The following is a 24263-nucleotide window of genomic DNA, read 5'->3' as shown; positions in this document are numbered from 1 at the left end:
TCTCCAATGTTGGATCAAACCTTCATCATGTTGCCCGTAGTTAATGCCGTGGAGCCACAGGACTCACGGTCCTGTTGATTCGGTCATCTCGCACTATTTTCATTCAGTTAGTTCCCCATTTCCCAGCCATCTGTGCCCGCTCAGCCCATCTGGACCTTCCCACAACACTTTCACTTCCGCATGCTATCATTACCCAGTTACACCAAATTGCAAAACAGTGAACAAATCAGATGTATAATCAAGCGTAATTTTCATAGATACTGGTGCCTCCTTTGATTATTACAACCCATCTGTGAAACAATCATCCGCACATTCATTCTGTCGTATTACTTTTAAAACGGTTAATCATACATTTTTATGGCTGCTCGTTGGGTGTATTATCTTTGTTTTCCTCTGATCATTGATTCCAGTTTTACCACAGTCTCCTCAGACCTCCTCTTGAAGGGACTGGATCTGCTGGTCCAGGTCTGGTGTTGGTGACATGCAGGTCGAACAGTCCTGGTTCCATTTGATCCTCTGGATCCTCTGTGGTTGAGTGCGCTTGTTGGGTCTTTTTCCCCCCGTTTGTGGCCTCCTCCTACAGCATAACCGTCTCCAGTATGGAGGCCTATAAGGCTGCATAAATCCGGTCTTAAGAGGCCGATGAGGCCTCCCGAATCTGGCCTCAGCGTCTGTCTGCCAGGGCTAAAATGTCTGAAATAACTTCAGGAAGTCAGTTTTAGCCAATCTGACAGTGCTGTTTAAAATACTCTGACCGCTGACTAAATATTATGTGACAGGCTTGTATTAAACGTTGCCTCGGGAGTAAATGTTATGCTCGTCAGAAAGGCTGATTAGGTGAACAGACTGGACAGCTTCCATTGGTCCCTTGTTCAGCTGCCGTGTTTGAAATATCTCTTTTGAAACCATTTAGTCAGCTGATTCCTCCTTTGTTGACACGTTGTCTGGCAGTTTTCTCGACATTTCAAAATGCTCGTGTCAGTATTTGATAGCAAAAGTTGCCTTATTTCTGAATGCAGTTAAGCCTGCGTGACTGTTTTGCTCCCATTTGCCTTTATAGGTGCGGTAAGCTCCATAAAGTTGTACCAGTGAACTATACGGTGCAGAGCTAAGCTAACAAAATGCTTCCAGTTCAACGCTGGTTTAACTTATTTACTGTAAGTCTGTTGTTGGAATGGAAATGCAGATTCTGTCTGCATCCAGTGAACAAACTGCATCATCAGACTGCAGCAAACTATAAAGGCTTTAATGTGTTTCCTCTTCTTTAATCAAAATCAGCTCAAATTCACACAAAATCAGTTTGGTGACTTGCTCAAGTGCACATCAACAGCAGCTCTTGTGGTCATTTCACAGACTCTGTCGCAGTTTCGGGTTCAAAATAAAGCTTGCTGAGGTCAGGCTTAGAAACTGTGGGTTAAGATAATTACCTGAAAACACAGGATTCAAGCCTCCTCCTCACAGGGACCTTAATGCTCTTAGATTGTCCTTTGCTCCCATCTTCATCGCCCCCTGCTGGTCCTGCTCCTTCACACACGTGTCCTTCGCCCACCTGGGCGAGGCAAAACGTGACACAGAAACACTGTCCTCCACTGAATCAGTGGGTCTATTACACACTGTGGCGTTAGACTGACCTGGAATGGTCTTTGCAATTTCTCCAGCAGGGTCATTGGCTCTGTGGCTGTCTTTCAATTTGAGTGAATTGAAAGTGAAAGAAACAACCTGCTCTCAAGCCAGAGGAGCAGAGATGTTGTGACAGAGGAGAGGGTACCCTCCAGAAGATATTAAAGATCTTCTAATGGAGGAGAGGCCTCACTGTGTGATCAAATGATAAAGTGGGCTATCTTTAACCCTTTGAGCCGCCTGTGATCTGTCATGCTGGGCGGTAAGGAGCTTTTATGGCTGCTTAATGTGTGTTCATGTGCACCTGCGCTCAGTTCTGTGAGCCATATCTATTTTCCAGACTATATATCAGCATCTAATGTATCTGCTAATCACATGATTCAATTTATGATTTAAGAAAGTGACAAACTGCATGCAGCACTCATTATAACATCATAATAACATTATGAAGACAGAAAAATGTGACACACTGGAGCAATGTAACGCTAACAGCATGACTAAGATTTAAATATTGTTTTAAATTGTGAGTTTTGTTGCAGCTTCTTTGTTTTCTCTTGAACGCAGCCTCTCGAACTCCTCTTAAGCTAGTATGAATAATGTTTTCACTGCACACCAAGCAAAACCTGTGATTTTGTGATCCATGCCATCAGGTGTGACACTGTTTTAAGTAGTCACAAGCCAAAACTGTGCAGACCAAACGGTCTGGAGGTCGTGGTAAAGCACAAAAACTGGACCATACGTTTTCAGACATCAGTAAATGATTATGACAGAGCTGCAAGAGTCCTGCACAGCGTCAGCCACTTTCGCTCCGACACGTCAGTCCTTGTATTAAATCACGTAGAGTGAGGCAGCTCTCACAATCTTTTAATGCGATGCACAGCTGTTTCTGGCACTTTTCATTCATTTCTCCATCCACAGTTTGAGCCGTTGTTGCTGTCGACTCACAAACTAGTGGCCGTTTTTCACTGAATTGAGCAGTTCAAATCTCAAGGGATCCATTATTAGCATCTACAATGGTTTGTGATTAATTTGGCAAGTTTAATTAGTTTTCCCCAAACTACCTCCTGTCAAAGGAACACAAGTGCAGAATCTGAGCAGCTAAAAAACTGCTACTGAAAAGTACTTTTGAATCTTTGCTCCCCCGCTTTTCTCAACAACTGCAATAACAAAGAGAGCTAATGAAGACACGGAGTGACAGCGTTTCAATAGAAGTGTGAAGAAAAAAAAATGAATGCAGTAGTCATGGTCAATCACTCAGCGCCAAACCCACTCATGTTCCTGAGATGTGACCTTTTCTCAAAACCAAGCTGATTGCAGCCATCTTGACATCTACTGTACACATCACTCTCGTTAGCACCGCGACGCAACAAATAAAAGCTGGAGAGGCTCAGAAACAGGAGGAAAAAAGCCACAATCAAACAATGATGCTAACAATAACGAGAACAGCAGAGGCTTGATCGTTTGTTTCCGTGGCGGCAGGTCAAGGTGGTAACGAGTTGCTGTGGTGATTGTGGGTTTGCTGTCTTGTTGATTGGTGCTTAATGAGAGCCTACTTCATGGTGTCTGCGAGCAAGAGACATTTGAGGAGGGTGTGCGTGTGCACGCAGAGGAAAAGAATGAGGGGGCAACGAAAAGAGCGTGAAACATAAACGGATAGAAAAGCTGTTCGGTTAGATGAGAGTGAGGCGGATGAGGAGAGGGTGAGATGGAGACGAGTGAGCGGAGCAAGAGCCGAGGAAGAGGAAGAGGAAGAGGAAGAGGAGAACCAGTCGCTTTGTTGGGTTAGAAACTAAGCAGCATCATCTCTGTGGGGTGTCTCATTAGTTCTTCATTAAAGCTGCATTTTAACTATTGACTATTAACTATTGTCACTAAAAAGAAAAGATTCAAAGTGTCGTTGAAGGTACGATAGATTTGACAGGAACAATGGCGCTTCTTTCATTCCCACTGTGTGTGTGTGTGTGTGTGTGTGTGTGTGTGTGTGTGTGTGTGTGTGTGTGTGTGTGTCTGTGTGTGTGTATTACTAAGGTTGTGGGGACATAAATCTGTTTCCACAGTCACAATGTGGGGACTCGCTGTACATGTGGGGACAAAATACGGGTTCCCAAAATGTAAATCATTATATTTTAGGGTGAAGACTTGGGTTACATCCAACATCAGGCAGCCTCCACATGCACACACACACACACACATACATCCTGTCAATTGATTTGATGCACAGCGTTCCCTCTGCTCTGTGACAGGAAGTGATGCACACAGGGACAGGATGTGATGTATTAGCACCGTGAGACCAGGAATCATCCGACGGAGATCTGGCTGTCAGCATTAAATCACGCTGTGTGCAGAAGTGGCCTTCGAGCTATACGTCACGCACGCACGCACGCACGCACGCACGCACGCACGCACGCACGCACGCACGCACGCACGCACGCACGCACGCACGCACGCACGCACGCACGCACGCACAGCTTTCCTGCCTTCGCCACAGTCCAGCCCTCCATTCTGGGGTTGAAGACACATACTGATGTCATTATTTTCTGGAAATACAATCCCAAAAAACCCTCCCATATTGACCTAAAAACGTCTTCTCTTCTCTTCTCTTCTCTTCTCTTCTCTTCTCTTCTCTTCTCTTCTCTTCTCTTCTCTTCTCTTCTCTTCTCTTCTCTTCTCTTCTCTTCTCTCTTCAGCTGTCAGGTGTCTGTATCTCTCTCTTTTTCATCTCCCATTATAACCTCTCCCCCAGGCCTCTGCTTTAATGCAAAAAGAGAAAAAGTCAGACAGAAATCTGAAGTCCATCACTTTGGGTAACGGGTTAAAGCATTATTGGAAATTTCAAGCTGCTTTAATTTTGAGGTTCCCACATACCAGACAGGTCTGCACGATGCAGACGGCTATCTTTGAACCTCTGTCTGTCTCAGCGGTGAGTTCAAGCCGTGGCCGGGGTCACGCTGGGGTGTCCCAGCGGGGGTGCAGGTGGGACGGTGAACAGAGCCAAAGAAGGAAATAAAAAAATATCAGAAGAGGAAAAATAGACTGCCGGCTCGTTTTCTCTCTCCGCAGCTGGAGATGCTGCGAGAATGTCAAGCAATATGCAGAGGAAAGACAGAAGAAGTTTAGAAATAGACTCATATATCAGCTCTTTATCACAGCCTCTGCGCTTTCTGTTGAGGCTGTAGTTTGGTCTGCTATCGAGCTGTTTTTTAGTATTTTAGTGTTACGAATATTTAGTCTGCCCTCGTTGATATGAGTCAAAACCTCAGAGTTAAAAGTCTGCGCAGCAAAGGGTCTTTTTATCTAGTTTATGTCTTCCCAGTGTGATTTATCTGTTTGACTGTTAAACAAATTAACTATATTACCAAAGCGGTTTGCCGTATATTACAATAAATGAAGAAACACATCAAAATAATGGAGAGAGATGATTCGGCTGCTTATTCTCTCTTCCCTCCTCTCCCCACTCACACGCCCACAGCTTCAGTCTCCAGGCTAATAAATGTGCGCATGAGGGGGTTTGACAACACACACGAGCACGCGCTCGCACGCCGAGGTGGAGGTGGCGGGCAGGAATTCACGCCGTCTGATCCTCAGTGAGAGCAGTCATTACCGCATGGCACTTTTCAGCAGTGGGAAAATCACACGCACAACTCCATCTTCTGCGCTGATCCTCGTAAAACCAACAACAATCCAAGTCACACACACACACACACACACACACACACACACACACACACACACACACACACACACACACACACGCTCGTGGCTCTGAGACGAGGCAAAGCGATGGGCTGAATGTTTGTGTGATTCTGTGTGTGTGATTGATTCGGAGGCAGACGGCTGATTGCTTTCTCAACTTCCACATCTCATCAGAAGGCAAAGTAATAACAAGCAAGAAATCTTCATAGAGGAGTGTTTGTTGTTCGTGTGTGCGAGCTGGAAGTCGGTGCGTGTTGATTACCATCGACTTGCTGAGCTCTTGTGACTGTGTGTGTTTCATTTGAAGCTGTCCTTCCCTCTATCCTCCGCCCTGCCATCCCTCATGCACACTCACTCTGAGCAATGAATCTCATTTTGTGGTAACCCTCGTATGTGTGTGCGTATGTGTGTGCGCGGTTAGCTGTACTTGGATTGGTCGAAAGTTTTGGCTGAAACAGAAGGAATAACAGAGAGAGAGATTTGAGATTTTAAACAACCGTTAATTCAGATAAAACTATTCTACATTTACAATAATCTGCATCGAAGACAATCACAGACGACAATACAAAACCAAAAATGAATAAATGATTAGAAAGCGTGCGCCAGATTGGACTTTTAAAGATCTCCCCAGAGTGCATCTGCTCTGTGTTTCCTTATTTCAAACCTCTGCTTAACTACTTTCCCGCTCACAGAGACACGCGGTGGCATCCATGCTTGACGGTTCACTTCCAGGGGACCCCGTCTTTCACAGTCTGTGTTTTTGCCCGAATGCACATCCTGCTAAAAAGTCAGAATCATCAGGTGTTAGCTGTCCAGTAAACCGCTCTGCTCGCAGGGCTTGAACAACCCAACTGTTCGAACAGATCGGACCTCCTGTCGTCTTGCCAGGGTAACAACATAATCCATGTGAGCTCCAGCCAGTTCTCACAAATGTTGGACTGTTCGTTATCCGTTTATTTACCGAAGTCCCAGACATCATCATCATCGCAGGAAGTGGCTAAACGAGCACCCTTGAGAGTGAGAATTGGCCGCCTTAGCAGCCAAGGATGTATTAGGGACCCATTTCCATCAAAGTCCACATTTCTGCCACGCTGATGTAAGACGGTGACAAACAATTCACATGAACTCAAACAATCAAGAGGAAACAGTTCTGTCCAAATCCTAAAATGCCAGCCTGACCAAAAATAAACTCTGTTGCTTGCCTCCATGATCATTTTTGTGACTCATGAAGAAAAGTTTGGAAAACTGTAAGCTGAGTGCTGCTTTCCTCGACTCCAGAAGAACCAAACCCTGTCCTCCTTTTGTCCTCCTCCTTCTGTCGCCTGTCTCAGGTATCCACCGTAGTCTGTCCCAAAACAAGTTTCCAATGATGTAATTACATGAACAGGTTGGTTGGAGGTGCCACAGAGTCGAGGTCGCCAGGTGTTGAAAATAAACATACGCCCCCTGTAGGACATCTGGGGTAGAAGCCAGTGTCATTTCTTAGCCTTCCTTCCAGCTTTTCCACAACTCTCTGCCTCTTTCATAATCAGTGAATGATCACCTAATTGAACGCTGAACTGATCCCAGTCATCACCCACTTAAATCCAACATGTATCCCAGGCTCATTTCCTTTCCATTTACCCACTAACAACCCTTTAGACCTCTCCCAGTTTACTTGTGAGGAGGGGATTTTCCCAAAAGGGTGAAATATTATCCCTTAGCTTTACCCCTTTTAACTCTTCTCTGGGCTGACGTAACAATGGGTTCAGAGTGAAGCCAATGCACACCCTTACTGAGCACCCCGATTAAAAGTGATAGGAGGTTTTTTATTGATATATTTCACTGATTTGCACCATCACCTCACCTCAGCCTGTGGCTCCAGAGTCTTTTCTGGATGGTGTTAAATTTTGTAGCCACATTTAGCTCATTAATGCCGTTACATTCAACTGTTACATGAGCGTTTCTCAGAACTGCTCCATGCTAACAATGACACTGACTTTGTCAATCGAATCTGGACACGTTACAACTGCACTGCTCATTCGAGATGCCGCCTTGACACCATCAGATCCAACAACCTCCCCTACTGCCAAGCTACACTCCTCCACCCAGTCTGGTACTTTGATACCATGCCGAGCGGGGAGGTTTCCGAAACCACCAGACCCCAGAGATAGAGAGAGACAGAGAGGAATAAAATAAGAGAGATCAGCCAACTCCAAATCTCTTTTAAATGCTTTGGGTCAGGTCCATTCATTCTGCTGAATCATACAGAAAAAAAAAGAAGATATTTCACACAAAAGTTTTGGTAATGCTCGACACACAAAGTGTGACGTCCTGCCAAGGTCTTTGGCTTCAGCAGGGAAAAATGGAGAGGATTAATGGGACAAGGTGAGGAATGAGAAGAGATGAGACACAGAGGCCGTTTCTCAATACCAAGTACGCCAAGTTCGGACTTACGAACTTGGCAGTTCGGACTTAGCAAGTTCGACTTGGGAGTACAGTCTCTCCAGGACGGGAGGACACAGGACCGTCATTCTGCAATTGGGACAGCAGCGTACTTGATGACGTTAGCAGGACGACACATCTCCGAAAACTTTGGAGCAAATTTTAAACTACGCGCTATCGTGATGAATCAACCACAGATTTTAAGTTTTAACATCCACTGTCTCACATAAAATAATCTTAAAACCACATTCCGTACTACTAAAACAGCAGTATTTCCAAACTTGTAACTTATAGTTGTGAGTCCTCTCCTCCGGCATCGTTGCGACAAAATGCATTCTGGGATACGTGGTTGCCCCAAGTCCGCACAAGTCACTATCCAATGCATCCTCGATAAAGTGGGAGGGGCAAGAACACATCCGGGTATTTGAGTGTACTTGTCGAGATGCGGACTTGAGAATTGGAACAGTACTTGGACTCAGAGTGATGACGTTTCTCAAGTACACAAGAACACAAGTACAAAGAAGAACGCATATTGAGAAACGGCCAGAGAGAACAAATGGAAGCGGAAGAAACTAAAGAAAAGATGGAAACAGGAGAGTCGGCGTGTTTACGTCCAGCACTTAATGAAGGCGCGCACACACACACACACACACAGAGATTCACAGCACCAGGCGGGCAGGTGATCAATGGAACATTAGTTTGGTGCCCACCCCAACAACCCCCCCACCCTTTGTTTAGGTTATCTGGCCAACATTAGTGGTGTGCGTCAAGCTTGACTGGCTCTGTCTGCCATTCTAATTACTGTGAGCTTGTAGCTGGATGAGCTCAACACACGCACACACACACACACACACACACACACACACACACACACACACACACACACACACACACACACACACGCACACACACACACACACACACACACACACACACACACACACACACTTTCTCTGTTACCAGTAGATCAGAAGTGAACGAGCAGCAGGTAACAAGAGCCAAAAGAGGACAGATTGAGTGTTTGTGTGCGAGTGTACAGTCCACATCTTGTTGTGTTTGTGTGTGTGTGTGTGTGTGTGTGTGTGTGTGTGTGTGTGTGTGTGTGTGTGTGTGTGTGTGTGTGTGTGTGTGTGTGTGTGTGTGTGTGTTGAGCTCATTAAGAGTAGCCAGCAGACTTCAGTGACCTCTCTGTTCTTTGTCCAGTTTCTAACTACTGATGAGGGCCGGAGGGGAGGGGGCAGGCAGTGGTGGAGCATGTAAATTAGTGGAAAAGAGAACAAGAAGAAGATGATTCGAGAAAGGAGAACAAGGAAAATTGAAGGGTAAGAAGAACGGAGAGAAAAAGGGGAAGAAAGGATGAGAGCACATACAAGATAAAGTGAGAGACGGGCATTATTACTGCCTCATTGCCATCTCTGCTATCTGCTATCTTGGTCATATTGTGTTTGCGCTGGCAATAAGTGCTTCTTTCTTCCTCGCCAGTGAAGCACCTTTTCAAACGAACGGAGAGAAAGCAGCACATTATTTCAAAATCTGCCAACTGACTTCTTTGCCAGGCCAAAACTCAATCTTATGTTGTTTTTCTCTCATTTGAGATCCGTGCCTGATAAATTGTCCCTTTCTGTCTGCGGCGCGGCGATGGATCCAGGCCTGACATTTCGGGCTGGGATAAAAGCCACGCTGATGAGAGCTTTGTTGAGCCTTTATGAAAGCTCGCCCGCTACCTCACCAAGGCGTTCGATAATATAAACACGCCATATTCATTTGTCTGCGGTGACAACAGGGTTCAGGATTTGCATGCTGGGAGACCGCTTCAAAGTGGTTTAATCATGCGTTCGATTGAAATGTTATCTGCAGAAGTTTCATCAAGGTTATGTTTTGTGCATGTCTGACTGACGAGTGCATGTGTGCAAAGTTTTTTCTCTTTTTGTTTTTCTCTTTACTGCACGCTCATCTCTCTCCCTTTCATTAATCTGTCTCTACACCCTTAACTCTGCCTGTCTGTTTCATACTCTCTATACCTTCTCCTCCTCTCCATCTCTCTCACTCCATCCACTCAGCCGTCTCAGCCTTTGCACTTCCTGACCTCTCTTTCCTCCTCCCTCCATCCTCTGCTGATGCTCACCATGACACATCAGCACCGGGTGCAGTGTTAAGCCGATCACACAGTTGCAACAAATGCTCTATTGAGTGCTGGAAACACAAGCAGGGACATTACAGAAATATTGTCCTGACTTCTTTCAGCATATCTGTGATGGGCAACCTTCAGATAATTTAATACTCTCAGTAGTGTTGGAACACCTGGTGTAATGCCGTATCAGCTCCACAAGTGGCCAGCAGCTTCCTCAGGAGTAACTGTCAACCCAAAGTCATTGAAAAAAGCAGGACTTCGTCCAGGGAAGTTCGCTGTTTGGCTCTCAGTGCTGCTGTGGCATTCACGGTAGCTTTGCAAAGCTGATTATGGGATCACTACCTCTGTTTCTGTCTCCAAACTTCTGTTTTTCTTGAAGAGAAGCGGGATTCAATAAACCCCATTCTGCTGTCTGTGTTCCCAGCAGAGGGAAGCCATGTCGTGGGACGCCAGTCAATACTCCCCCATTAAGCCGGTGGACAAGACAAAAATCACTGACTCTTAGCACTTTTCCACACAGGCAGAAACAAAGGCTCACACACAAAAAAGCACAAAGACTCTAATGGTCTTGCGGTGCCTTGGTTTTATACCCGGTAATACACACACTCACACACAGTGTGTACACATTTATCCGTACACTTTGAAGAGTTTGACGCACATACAAACACACACAAAGACACAGTAGGTGTACGGTAAGATGCCCGCTCGATGCGGTGGCTGTGTTGTGACATTTGGAAAGAGGCATCTCAGCACAAAGCCAAACAAGTCTTCTCCTCTTGTCTGTTCGATCTGCAGACGGACAAAGAAGCAAAATAAATAACTCATTAAAAGAAAAAATAAACTGTGGCCTTAGAGGCTTTTCTCTCGCTCCCTCTTTTTTTTTTTGTTCAGTTAGACAAACATCAAAAGACACTTCGGCTCTGCCAAAGCAAACCAAACACACCCCGGTTTAATGTGTGTGAGCATCAGCCCTTTAGTGATAATTACAACTAACCCTTTTACTTTAGACTGATAAGCCTCATTTGCTGTTATGAAGTGTGTTGACACAGCCGGCAAATATGATAAATAGTCATGACTGTGTTGCACATTAACACACTAAACTGTACATATGATGAACATGAAACAGATTCTACAGTAACTATTGAATGTATTGTTGCAGCCATTGTTGCAACTCCCATCCTCTCTGCAGAGATTGCAAATCAATGCTTAAATATGACTAAGCTGTACAGATCTGCAGCGGATCCCTCGCTGTGGTGCTCCATGCTCACACTTGCACAAATGCCAACACTTTACAACAGACTATTATCTATTATGTCAGAAACTGATAACTTGCAGAAGCTCTACAGCTAGCTGTAATTGCTTAATAATGGCTGATAATGTGTGATCAATTCAGGCAGCTAATGTAAGTCTACAGTAGCTGTAATGTTCATTGTTTTGGGCTTTCTGATTTGATGAGTGATGTACAGCAAATTACATGTGTTACATCAGTCATTTTCCAAACATTAACTGCTCCCACTGAATTAAGATTTTATATTTATAGAGTCACAACCACCGGTAATAAATAATAATAATCCAGTTTAAAAAAGGTTTTTCTAATATTCCTCCAGAGTTTATCTAGTTGAGTATTTCAGTGTCTTCCCTGTTCCAAACACCATCTATGAAAGAATGTGAATAATTTCTCCATTTATTTACAAACCTGCTGCCCGTGTCCTCGCATTTTTCCCGACATCACCTCTCTGAACAGATTAAAACTCATCACTTTACCGATTCTGGTAAAACCTTCCCAGATGAAAACCTCTACCTGCCTGTCAGATGCTTTTACCTGCCCTCCTGACGCTATCGTCATCGAAGGTACTAATGTTTTAGTAATGACTTAGCGATTTGGTTTAAAATCTGTATTAGATACAGTTGAGCATAATGTTGTTCTTACTTCCCTGAGGGAAAAAGGTGCAGTGTGTCTGAGTTTTGCTAATCTTAAATTGTTATGCTCCCACTTCTTTGCCTGCTCATAAAGGGCATGGCGTACCACAGGGATTAATTCTTGGACCCTTGCAGTTGAAATTGGTCCATAAGACTGACACATGAACTTAAAAGCAGCCACAGATTGTAACAGTCTGTACCTCCAAGGAGGATCAGGCTCAGAGGTGTGCAGTGTATATTGAGACAAATGAGGTAAGGGGCAGCAGGTGTGTTGGCAGGTGACTGATCAGGCCAGGTGCTGAGGAGGGATGAACTTGGGTGACATTGTTGGCAGGAGGAGAGGTCGGGCTCTGCGGTGATACGAGTAGTTAGCACGACATTAGAACGTGGAGAAAGCATCAGAATTAGAAAATTAATTGGATGCCGTGATTGCCCACATTGTCTTCTTCCATTTCTACGCTGTCGACGCACCGCTGCATTTGTCACTTTAAAATGTTCAATTTTAGTAACAAAGCTTTTCTTCACACAGCAGAGAATATTCTTTAGCTTAATGAAGGAAAATCTGACTCTTTTCTTTGACCCTTGTAATTGTGCCTCCAATTTACAGTACAAATGTGGAAGGTTTAGAGCCAGTGGCAAATTGGTCCAGCAGCCATTCTTTGATTTCAACATACAGCATGTTTTAATGATCATGCAAAGGGAACTGCAGCCGCGTTCAACTAAAAAACATGCTTTCATATTTACTGATGATTTGATCAATCATGTCAATACCTTTATCTTTTCTAGAGCAGGCTGTTCAATATCTGTTCCTTTTATCAGCTTAGATGGTGGAGAAGAGTCAAGGAAATGAGTATGTCTCACTGGTTTTAGTTGCTCATCATCGGCCTGTGCCCGTAGTTTAAAGCTGATTTTAAGACTTATGTAACATGACATAAACTAAGTTTCTTGGTACAGTCTTCAGTAGTTGGACCAGTTTCGAGGTGATCAAGCTTTTGTTTATATTTCATTGCTGGTACATTAATCAATCTACTTTGTACGTCTTCTTCTCTGTTTCATTATTATAATCATTTATCTCCGTTACGATGACAGCTTTAGACGATGCAGTGAACGATAAGGCTGCAGTATGGAACATACATGCAGAACAGAAAATGAACGGGGAACACAGATCATTTTGGTGTCCGTAAGAACAGAACAGACAAAATCCAGAACCTCTTCAGCATGGCAGCAGGACTTATTTCACCCTGTCAGACCCCAGCCCCGAAAAGCCCTGTGAGCGATGCTGCTTTGGTGATCAAGGAGAAAGGTTTCAAAAAAAGAGATCCACCCTCAAAGATAATTCACAACACATGAACCACTGGAGGTATCATCACACAGCATGATGAAAATCTCTGGAGGAGTTTGGAAGAAAGGGCGTTTTCTTTCATAATTTAATCGGACTGTTACGGATATAATTGGCTGAGTGACATTATTGTAACGAGCAGCTGTATTCATGCTTTTATTCTGCGCCCTCGAGCGTTTCCCATCCTTCCCTCCACTTTGCCGGCCACAATGACATTTTTTATCTGAAGATGAATGTGTTCAGCGCCTCCCTCCATCTCTCTCTGTCTCCGTCTCTCTCTCCTTCCAGGTTGCAGCCTATATCTCTCTGTCTGCCACTCTGTCTGTCTCAGCCAATTACTGGCTGGCTTCAGGTGCTTCACCCCAGGCCTCACCGTCAATTGGCTCATTATATCACTGCTTTAAATCTCTCTTCCCCTCTCGCTCCCTGTGTCTCTCTATTCCTCTCTGTCGCTCTTTTTTCTTTTCTTCCCTCATGCCTTCTTTTCCTCTCTCATATGTCATTTCATGTTTACATTCTTTTCCTTCCGTCTCTCATTGTGTCTCTTTTTGTCTGTTGATTTCTCTTCTTTTTCCTCTCCGTCTCCTTTTCTTGCCCCCTCCTTTTCTCTCCTCTCGACAGCATCCCTCTCTCCCTCCCTTCTCCGGCTCCCTCATCCTGCAAATTGCTACAACTCAATTGTCCCTTCCCTGCCTGTAGGCAGCGATGGTATTAATAAAGCAGGATTTGAAATAGATTTCCTCTCTGCTCCGTTGTGAATTACATTACTTCGTGGTTTTGGCTCTGAGCATTCTTCTTCTTGCTGCTTATGATATCACAATATACATTCACTGCGAATCCATTCTGCTGAAGGACTACCTCGCTAACTGCCGAAGATGTCGCACCACCGCGATCGCTCTACGCCTTTAGTATGACACTTTATTGACCCCAGCGGAGATCAATAGAGCTTTGTGTTATCACTTACCTCAAAAAGTTAGAGGTCAGGTTTCCTCTGCATGCGGCCTGGGAAGGTGCCATTTATCAAAGTTCTCCCTTTTGCAGACTTCTGATGGGAAATAATATGCAGTGGACAGCAAAGTGCCTGTTGTTATCTATATATTTATATATTTTTTAAATAAAAATTCAGAACATGATCATGAGCATGAACACCGATAGCATGATCATGCATGCATAGCATGAACCCCAACAGCTTCCATGACCTAACCTACAAATGGACAAAGAGGCCAAAGAAATTAAAGTGTTGCATAAGAAAAAGACGTCATAATGGTGCTTTGCTTTATTGGAACGACAGGTGACACAACAATACAAGTAGTTGAGCATCAAAGATGAAAAGGATCTGTGCTTTCAACATGCAAGTTTAAGAAAAGATCCAAAATGAACTTAATAGATAATTATATACATGTAATGTCTTGAAATTCATTGTTTCAAGTTTGTTTTGAGAGCAAATCCGAGAGGAAAAAGGGGCTTCAGTCGTTCTCCAAAGTTGAAGTCAGACGCTGTGAGTTATGGTTTAAGTCTCAGGAGCTGGTTCCATGCAGGGAGACATAATTAAAGTCCACTAAAAGGCATCTGCTTCTAGTCGATTTAATCCAATTTATCCAAGTCACCAAGCCACAGGGTGTCTGCTTGTCTGCCGCTACGTGTGTGCGCGTGTCAGCGGCGAGTTCGGTGTGTATTAGTTTGTTTGTGTGTTTCTGTGTATTTGATTGTTGCATCTGTTTGTACATGTGAGGATTAGGGTGAACATGTCTCATGAAAAGAGCAAAGTAGTGTAGAATTTCTGCTCGTGTGTGTGGAGGCAATGAGCCAATTTAATGACATTCTTCAAGCTATCATGATTAAGAGGCTGATAATTTGATGAGGGTGCTGAGGTACTTCACTGATGAAATATTACATACTTCACTTTTATTTTTATTAATGAGGTGAATCTCAGAATGTCCTTAAGTGCTTTGGTGAAGGGGGAGTGTGTGCGTGTGTTTCTCTATATGGACTCATACATGAAAGAGATTATATGTACTTCAGGTTGGACAGAGCAATAAAAGCCTTCATGCAGCAACACTCACGTGCAAACAACACACACACACACACACACACACACACACACACACACACACAAATCTGTGAAATCCAAAGAGGGCAGACGCCTCCACGAGGGTTTTGGTCTGATCTGGGCTGTTTGCCTCGGAGGGTCATCGTCACGGAGGAGATTGCCTCTGTGCGCGTGTGTGTACGTGTGTGCGTGTGTGTGTTTAGGCAGAGGTTCGGCTCTTATTTCTTTGGTGTGTAGATGCAGATTAAAAGTGCAACCTCTGCAACATATCAACAGTCACACTGTTAATGCTGAAGCTACATGAGCCTCAGGGGTGTGTGTGTGTGTGTGTGTGTGTGTGTGTGTGTGTTGTAGTGGTGGGAGCTTTTAGGGTTTCTAGTATTAGTTGTATTTCTAGCCTTTAGCCAGTGTAGCTTTGGTAACATGTAATTTCCTTACAAATACCAGTTGTATACACACAGTCAGGAACACACACACACACACACACACACACACACACACACACACACACACACACACACACAGAGTCTGGAACACAAAGTTGTCTCTGTCGTGTTTCTCCCCGAGGGAAGTCTCCATGTTTTCTCTCTTCTTCTTCTTCTTCTTCTTCTTCTTCTTCTTCTTCTTCTTCTTCTTCTTCTTCTTGCTCCCATGTTCCCTTTTCGTGGTTTAGTCTTTTAGATCTTTGTGAACAGAAAACAGAAAGCATTAAAACACAGAAAGCCTGTTTTGACAGCACAGTCGCAAAGGCCAGCATGAACCGTCAGGTCATGAAAAGGTGGAGTGCTGTTATAGTTGCTGGAGTACATAAGCTTGTTATGTGACCAAAATGGACCATTAAAAAGATCAAGTGTGTCTTGTTTTTATGCATGTTTTCCTTTATCTACAGCCATGAAATGGCCTTTTCACCTCTTGTTCCTTCTTCCTGCAAACTCCTTAGAGTGGTAAACATGAGGAGAAGACCAATCAGGTGTAACTAAGTGCTGCAAACAAGCATGTGATCCCTCCCCGGCTTCTCACCAGTGCACGTCCCAAATGTAGGCTAAACTTTTAGCAATGCCACTGAGCCCCAATCCTGGGAATTACATTTATATCGGACAAAGTATACACCTTTACCGGCTTTCCTTCCCACTGTAAGAAGCAGAAGAAATGTGCCTTTGATGAATTTGATGCAGGAGAAATGTCGAGTCATTTGTTTATTGTAACCACTAGCAAGGATTCAGTGATCCAACTTTGTTTCTTCTGATCTTAGTCTTAGATAGCATGCTACGTCTGACTGAATGTAAACTAAACAGATATTTATTGTGGATGAGTCATATCATCTCATGATACCTGATACCCTTTTCTGTGCATAGACAGTCGGTGCAGCATACAGGATGCCTAATAGCTTGGTGATGAATCTTTCTCCCCTGAAGAAGCAGCATTACTTCCCCCATACCTTTCATACCAGTTGTGCCATTCACAGTGGTGCATGATTAAAAAATAGCTTGCCAGATTGCACACCCGTGTCTCCAAGCTTTTTCCCCAGCAGCTATTCTTCCTGAGGTCCACCATATAGAGGTCTCCTAATCATCATCAAGAAATACTCATGCATTCAGTACATAAGTGGTCTAGAGGAGGGGAATCATTGATGAGGCATTGTCGAGAACGTCTTCAATGGCGTAGGATCTCAACAGATGGAGTTTTCTATAGCCGGTGGATTCCATCTCTCAACAAACCAAATGTTAACCTTAATGCATCTTAGAAGAGCTTGAACTTCAGATGAGAAGCGATGCAAGAGATTTCCAATTTAAAAGCACAGACGATGCAAAACTGGGACGGTAAATGAGATGCAAGTGAGTGATGGCAACATGGGACAAAGAGCAGGAGAGGAAGATGTGAAAGGATGGAAGCGCTGAGGAGAGGAGAGATGAAAGAGACAGACAGGGAGGACATTAGGAGAAAATGCATGAGGCCAAAAGAAAAAATGAAAAATCCAAAATGAATGACATCACAGGGACAGATTTAGAAATAAGAAGATGGGCAAAGAATAAGATAAAAACAAAAGGAACGGGAGAGCAACAGCGGAGGACGGGGAGCGTCGGGAGGCAGTAAGATTGATTTCCACTCCTCCTTTTCCTCCCCTCCTCTCTTCTCCCTGGAACGGCTCCCTAAAGTCTTTGGATTAATGGCTCCATTTCTGCTGCTCATTCATCAGATTCAGGAAGGCATCCCAAAACACAATGCCTCACTAGGCTCTCGCCTGAACTAGATATCTACTTGCCAAAACATCCAATAGGCCCTTAAGTACTTTCAAAAGCAGGCAAAACAACTTTATCTCTACCCCAGGTCAAATCAGTGGGGAATTGGTACTATCCACCGGCACACATGCTGGTTAGCCGGCGTTGTGTAGATGATCAGAGACAGTTTAGCCGAGAGTCTTAGAAAAGTCAAATCCCAGTGCTAAAAGACCTGGATTTGGTTATCATACATTTAATCATGGGTATTATCTTAAACTGGACAAATTGTGAGGATCAGCTCCATTTCCATCTTTCACAGTGTGCACTGCAGGTAGTTTGCTGATGCAGGAGTACATTGCATACTAAAGACACGCAGAGGCTGAAGTAATATCCACCTGGACTGACTCATTTTTATGCAAAGAATTCAGCAACGGATTCATTAAAAAGGTGCTATATCACATAAAAAGTCTAAACAATAGGGGTTTGAAAGTTGATGCGGTAGCCTTGTTTTGTTTATTTATTTATGTATTCATTTGCTCAGTGGTGAAAAGGTACTGTAGGAGTTATCAGGTGTTGTGCTCAGTAGTTGCAGCCAGTGGCTTCATGGTCAATGGTCACTTGAGCAAGTCACATAATGGGTACATGCTGCACTTTAGTGACACTGGACTGGAGCACGGTCTGGCGCAATAGGCAGGTAAGAGCTATTTGTAGTTCCCGATGCTTTGTGGTGGTGAGATAGCGAGCCATTGGCTAGCTGTAGCCTCTGTTGTCCTTTTAATGGGCATATCAAGGGCCACTTGTATCCCCTGGTTCACCACAGGGAGAGGGAGACCACGTCTGGCTGCGACATGACTCCCTGTTTGGCCTTGTCACATTGTGCGCCAGCTGTGCCATCAAAACTGCCCTTTCACAGTGTGTAACAGCTAACATGCCAACCCTTGACCCATCCTGATTAATGAGGGTGGGAGCTTTGCCCAGTGCTGGGCCCATGTCCCTCTGGAGGTATGACTGTTCGTCCTCCATGCATACATAACTGACCGCTCTCTTCTTTCAATCTATGCATTGGTGCATTTATTCATCCACTGATCAGTGCAGTCGGTCACTCATCTGTCAGCCATCCATCCATCCAGCTTGTTAGTTTTATAGATATTTAGACTTCAAGCCACCTTTGCTCATCTTTTCCTTCCCTCACTGCCTGTTTTCACCTCTCACTGTCCGTCAGCCTCCTCCTCTCCGCGTCGTTATCAGTCTTCGATGTGCAAGTGGGTTTAGAGAGCTCTGTAATGGATGCAAAGAAGAGGTTAAAATTGATGGCGGAGAGAGGAATTTAGAAGACGAGTGGATGGAGGGAAAGAGGAGGGAGAGAGAATAAATCAGATGGATGATGTGGCAAATCTGACGTTTGTCACGACCAAGGGCAGCCCGGGAGACACCATAATCGACCTAACGATGTAAACAAAGTTATAATTCAAATAACCTCTCCTGCTCTCATCCTCCCAGTTTCTCTCTCTGTCTGAGCGCCTTTCCAGCCGACTCCATTCATTTCCAGCTCTCTTCTATCTTTCCCTCCATTTGCTCCTGTCGGAAAACATTGTGGGGGTCTTTGATTTGGCCTCAGGTTTAAACAGAAGAAACAAACATGTCATACCAGAGCCTGAGGAGCAGGGCTGTGCGGTGCAGCGGCTGTGACGTGGTGGCCACAGTTGGAGCAGCGTTCGAACTGCTGCTTGGCAGATGATAATCTCACATATTGGCTTCGATTGTAACTGTACTTAATGCAACATAATACTTCCAGAAGCTTTAAACTTAATTTCAAAAGTGATGTTGTTTGGTACAATCCCTGCTTCCTCTTGTTCATTATCATTTTGTTGAATTAACCTCCTCCACCCTCACCACAGTCTTTTCCAAATCAGAAATTGGCAATCTGTTTAGAGGGGCTCCAGCTGAGTGTGAGCCAGATTATCTGAAAAGATTAGCTTCCATCATACCCAACTGAGAGACCAGTGGATTAAGTGGGTGGCAGTGGTGAGATGGTTGGTGAGGGGGATTCAGTAGGCTGCTATTTGTTGCTCTTGGCCTGTTTCTCTCCAGACCTCCGAACATGAATCTGATTTAGCTAACATGGTTTGAGTCTTTGCAGAAATGAGTCATCGCAAGGAGAGGAGCTTTGATTTATTGCTATTCTTGGGGAAAACTGGTTATTTCATTCCCTCTCCAGCTCAGTGATGAGTGATTATGTCTCTGTAATTGAGGAATTACAGTGTGTGCGTTCATTATAGGTACATCACTTGATCTGCTTAAGCATGCATAATTACAGGTTAGTTCACATTTGTTCTCTAGAGGAGTTTGATTCTGAAAACAAGGTCTTTCTCAGTGTTTGCCTCCCACTGGAGTGTTCTTTCCAAAAGTGTTTGCACTGCTGTTCAGACTGTCAGGAAAGGCATCTTTTGTGCTATTTTTTTGTAATACATGTCATCGTCCGCCCGTCCAACCACAAATCCTGCAGCCTAGTCTCACCAAAAGCATGTAACAGACCCATCGGACAGCATGTCAGTGCCACGTTTTGTCATGTTTTTGTCAGTATATCTGGAAGTTGCATGTTTATTATTGCTAACGTGATGGTAAATGATTCTGGGTTGAATCCTGTTGAGGTTTGAGGGGGCTCCCAGCATGCAGTGGGTTAGAGGCAAAGTATACTCTGGACTGGTTGCTTGTTTGTCACATGTTAGAGTTAAATTCATGCAGTATTATGTTTTTGTAGTGTGTAAAGCAACCTCAAGCTCATTTTAACCACATGTTGGGAATCTCACATCAGACAATCACATCAGGGGTTCACTGGCTCACAATTTATCCACCCAAAACATTTAAAGACAATCCAAAGTTTATGAAATGTCCTGCAGCCTGTCACTCAAACAGGCAGACAAGTTGCTGTACCACCTGTTAAAAGAAAGCAGATATCTGAGCACTGCATGAAGACATTCAGCACTGTTTCTTCAATAAAATGGAATTGCATTCATCAGAGGCCATCGGCCCATCTGCATCGGTCTCAGTCAGGTGGAGTAAAGTGGCATTTTCTGGGGACATTGTGTGAACTGTGTGAAAGCGTATCGCCCGCTGTGCCGACCTGAGGATTGGGTTATACGTTGGTTATATCACCTCCCCCCTGCAGCTTTCCTGGCTGCCAAATGTCAGTCTGCCGCAGTCTTATCCAAGAGGAGTAGATTACTTTAAAGGCTTTGTTCTTTTAAGTAGAAACACAGACTCTTTAAACCATAAAGCGCCCCAGGGAGCCGAAAGCCCGCAGCCGACCTCGCAGACGCATCTGTCAATGCAGGACACACACGTACGAGAAAATGGACAAGATATTTGAGACCTGCTGGGACGCTAACTTACGTTCTTATCCTTGAACCTTTTCCCCTTCTGCAGGCACACACACGCACACACACGCACACACACACACACACACACACACACACACACGCTGACAGATGAAACTCTTGTCTGCTGTGCTCAGATGGCATCTAAGATGGCTTATCCATGGTGCCGTCGTCTAATCTTGTCTCATTAAGCTGATCTTACATTTCCAGTAAGTAGCTTGTTTGAACAATCTCATAATGCACTCAGCTGACTTCATACACAATCTCTTTGGGGTCAAAGCAATTGTTACGTTTCCTTTTAAGTCTCTGAGGTTGATTGATTACTTTAGGAGGCATCGATTTGTCTTGATTTTCCAAAATCATGACTAATTATTACCCAAGAAGGGTTTATAAGGTCTTTATACGAGACTGGAAAAGTGAAAAATTAAACCAAATGTTCCTGATGGGCAGATTTAGCATCAGTTCTGTCATAACACTTCACCATCTGCTTTATTTTCTGAGAAGCAAGATGTTTTCCATGTTTAGGTGTGACACAGCATTCATGGAAGCGTAAAGGTTCGCTGGGTTTTAAACTACATTAAAAACAAGAAACTCCGAGGGTGAAATCCTGCCTGAGGGTCAGCGTTCAGTAATTGAGAACAGCACATTCCTCTCAGCTATCACTAATTCATTAGCTAAGCTGTTCCTCCAACAATTATCAGACATAATAAATGAGTTTTTCCTTCAGTGCCAGAACTCATTCCTCAGGTGTCCGTCCTGCACAGACTTAGAGGACCACATGCGTTGTGACTAAAGTTTTCATTTTCAACTACAGCTAATATAGCTTCCCTAATTATAATTAGGCAGACGGAAAGATTGCTTTGAACAAGCTTGTTAGCGTGCAATCAGTCATGATACAAAAACCTGGGGATGAGAGCCCAACATATGGCTGGAACAATGCTGTGTGTGTGTGTGTGTGTGCACATGCATGAGCGAGTGAGTGACATACGGGCATAAGGCAGTAATAACCGCCCCAAATGTCTGCAGATCAATACAGGGACCTCTGTGCTAATCTCTGCCCTGTGGATCTGGACTTTGCTGTAATGATGCAGCGTGGCCTAGTGGTCCGACAGATTTCCCAATAATTAGGAGATCACAGGCTGGAACCTGTGACCCTGTCGACAGCCCTCATGTCCCGTCGGAGCGGCCTCGAGTAAGCCACTGAACCAAAGTACTGACAGGGATTTGTAGTAAATACGCCCCAAAACAATCCAGAAACAGCGGAAACCATGTGCTCTAGTAACTTTCTAATTAACAGCTACTCATTTCTAGCAGTTTGTTGATGTCGTCATATGTATTTCTTCTAATGTCATGAGTTTTATAACGTGTGTTGTTATTTTTCATTAGTTGTAGATTAAGTTCGTCGCTTTGTCCTAGTTTACGTACCTTTTTGTTGATGTTAGGTGATTAACGTTAGCTGTTTTTAGCCGTTAGCCCGTCTGCTAAAGAAAGACGAGAGACAACGCAGTACTAAATACTTCTTAAGAATGAGTTTTTTTTACTGTGAAAATGTCTTTTTCTGCAACATATATTGGTTAGTTTTGTATTTACGCCAGAGGAGTTAAGATGAACCTTAGCTCTCTGTGCTATTTTGCACCCTAACTTAAGGGAGCTCAGCCAGTGGGCTAACCTTTGTTTTTTCCATCTCTCCTTCAGATCCAGTCCACGGCCCCCAGAACGTCAACGTGGTGGATGTCAGAGCCCGCCAGCTGACCATACAGTGGGAGACGTTTGGGTATGCGGTGACGCGCTGCCACAGCTACAATCTGACGGTACGCACAGCTTTTTGAACTCAGAGGTGCAAGTTACATTTCATGGGCATTAATTATTCTCCACCATGGAAGCCTGATGTGACAGTAGTAAGAATTGATGGCACATTTGACCTTTTAAGTCAAATTTTGGCATGTATATTACTTCAAAGCTTCAAACCTCACTCACAGTAGTGAACATCTTGGTAGTCGTTCTGTTTAGCATCACGTTTAGCATCGTCCGAACCTGCACGGTCACGGTGGTGTTGGAAAACACTGCAGGGTTAAGTGCATTTCATAAGGGCCAGATTACAGTGGAATAAACGTCTCGCTCTCTCTTTTCCAGGTGCAGTACCAGTATGTGTTTAACCAGCAGGAGTTTGTGGCCGAGGAGCTGATCCAGACGTCGTCTCATTACACCCTGAGGGGGCTGAGGCCTTTCGTCACAGTCAGGCTGCGGCTGGTCCTCGCCAACCCCGAGGGCAGCAAGGAGAGCGAGGAGATAGTTAAACAGACGGAGGAGGATGGTGAGTGGACAAACAACATTTGTAAATTGCCTTCAAATTGTTTAACAGCAAACTGTTTATGACAGTATTGATCCAACATATGAGGAGTCAGTTCATGACCGCTTTAGCGACTCCAGCACCTCAGTGTCTCAGCGTTCGTCTCCCTGATAGAAACCCTCTGACTCACAAAATGATTCATGTTACACTGCTGACAGCAGCAGCAGCTGAAGGTCTCCTACATTAACTCCTCTCCAACAGGAGAAGATAAAGGGTGTCACAGTCCAGCCCACACTGTGTGACTGACAGCTGCTTTAGGGGAACGCAGTGCAGAAATGATCGAGCGATGACACAAAATTAAATCAATAACAAGAAAAGATCTCCAGCAGTTCAGGCCGCTTCGACTTGTGTTTGGGTGTAAGGTTTTAATTAGCTTGTTTTTATATTTTGGGAAAACAAAGAAAACAAATAACCATTGCGGCTCGACTTTTTCCAACAATTCCTTTTTAATTACTGACTGCATATGTAAGTTTTGAGACCATATCACATGTAAGCACTGAAGCATTTTACTGACATGTTAGGCAGGATGCAGCTGTTGCGATGCAGCTGGATCACGAGATCGCACATGGGCGTCCTCCCCTGCTCCATCCTCTCGTTCACATACGATCACTTCTGGCTTCAAAAAGCCAAGAGAGGCTTCGTGACAGTAGTCCAGAAAGCAGTGGGTGATGTCACGGCGGGTTTATCTTTACTGTTCGCAGCTAAATCCTGGATCTGTTTTGCTTTTCCACCACAGACTAACCTCTAGATTCCACCACGGGCGTCTCCCTGATGCCTCGTGTGCGACAAACTTTTGTTTCGTCGCCCATTGGGCCTGTTTTCAGAGCAGCCAGCTGGTATTGTTGAGTCTGCACAGGGCGTTTTATTTTGAAAATACACCAGGTTCTTAACACCGTTCCTGTGTCTGGTGATAGCCACAGCACACCTACACTGGACATTTACTGCCTCATCGACAACTGCTGCTAAGCTTCTCCTCTTCTGCGCGTTCACCGCCACTTTTCCGACGCTCGTTCTCTCTCGCTTACTCAACCACACACTCGCTGTGCGCCCATTAGGCAGTGCCCTGTTCCTTAAAGCGGCTACGCTGCTCTAACAACACGAACACAATGCAGGACACTGAATGTTTCATGTTCTTTCTTC

General features: G+C 44.4%; 1 protein-coding gene across 12 annotated transcripts in view; it reads left to right on the top strand.

Moving 5' to 3' along the window:
- The window catches only part of ptprt (protein tyrosine phosphatase receptor type T), a 320800-nt gene that overhangs the window by 130687 nt on the left and 165850 nt on the right, over positions 1 to 24263 (top strand). For all 12 annotated transcript variants that reach the window (XM_070992933.1, XM_070992915.1, XM_070992925.1 and 9 more), the window contains exons 9-10: positions 22469 to 22584; positions 22907 to 23087. In XM_070992933.1, the coding sequence (XP_070849034.1) occupies positions 22469 to 22584; positions 22907 to 23087 (297 nt within the window). The remainder of the gene's footprint in view (positions 1 to 22468; positions 22585 to 22906; positions 23088 to 24263) is intronic.

This window comes from Chaetodon trifascialis, chromosome 3 (genome assembly GCF_039877785.1).
Source record: "Chaetodon trifascialis isolate fChaTrf1 chromosome 3, fChaTrf1.hap1, whole genome shotgun sequence".
Lineage (NCBI taxonomy): Eukaryota > Metazoa > Chordata > Actinopteri > Chaetodontiformes > Chaetodontidae > Chaetodon > Chaetodon trifascialis.
Note: the sequence above shows the minus strand (reverse complement) of the source record. Positions and strands in the feature narration are given on the sequence as shown.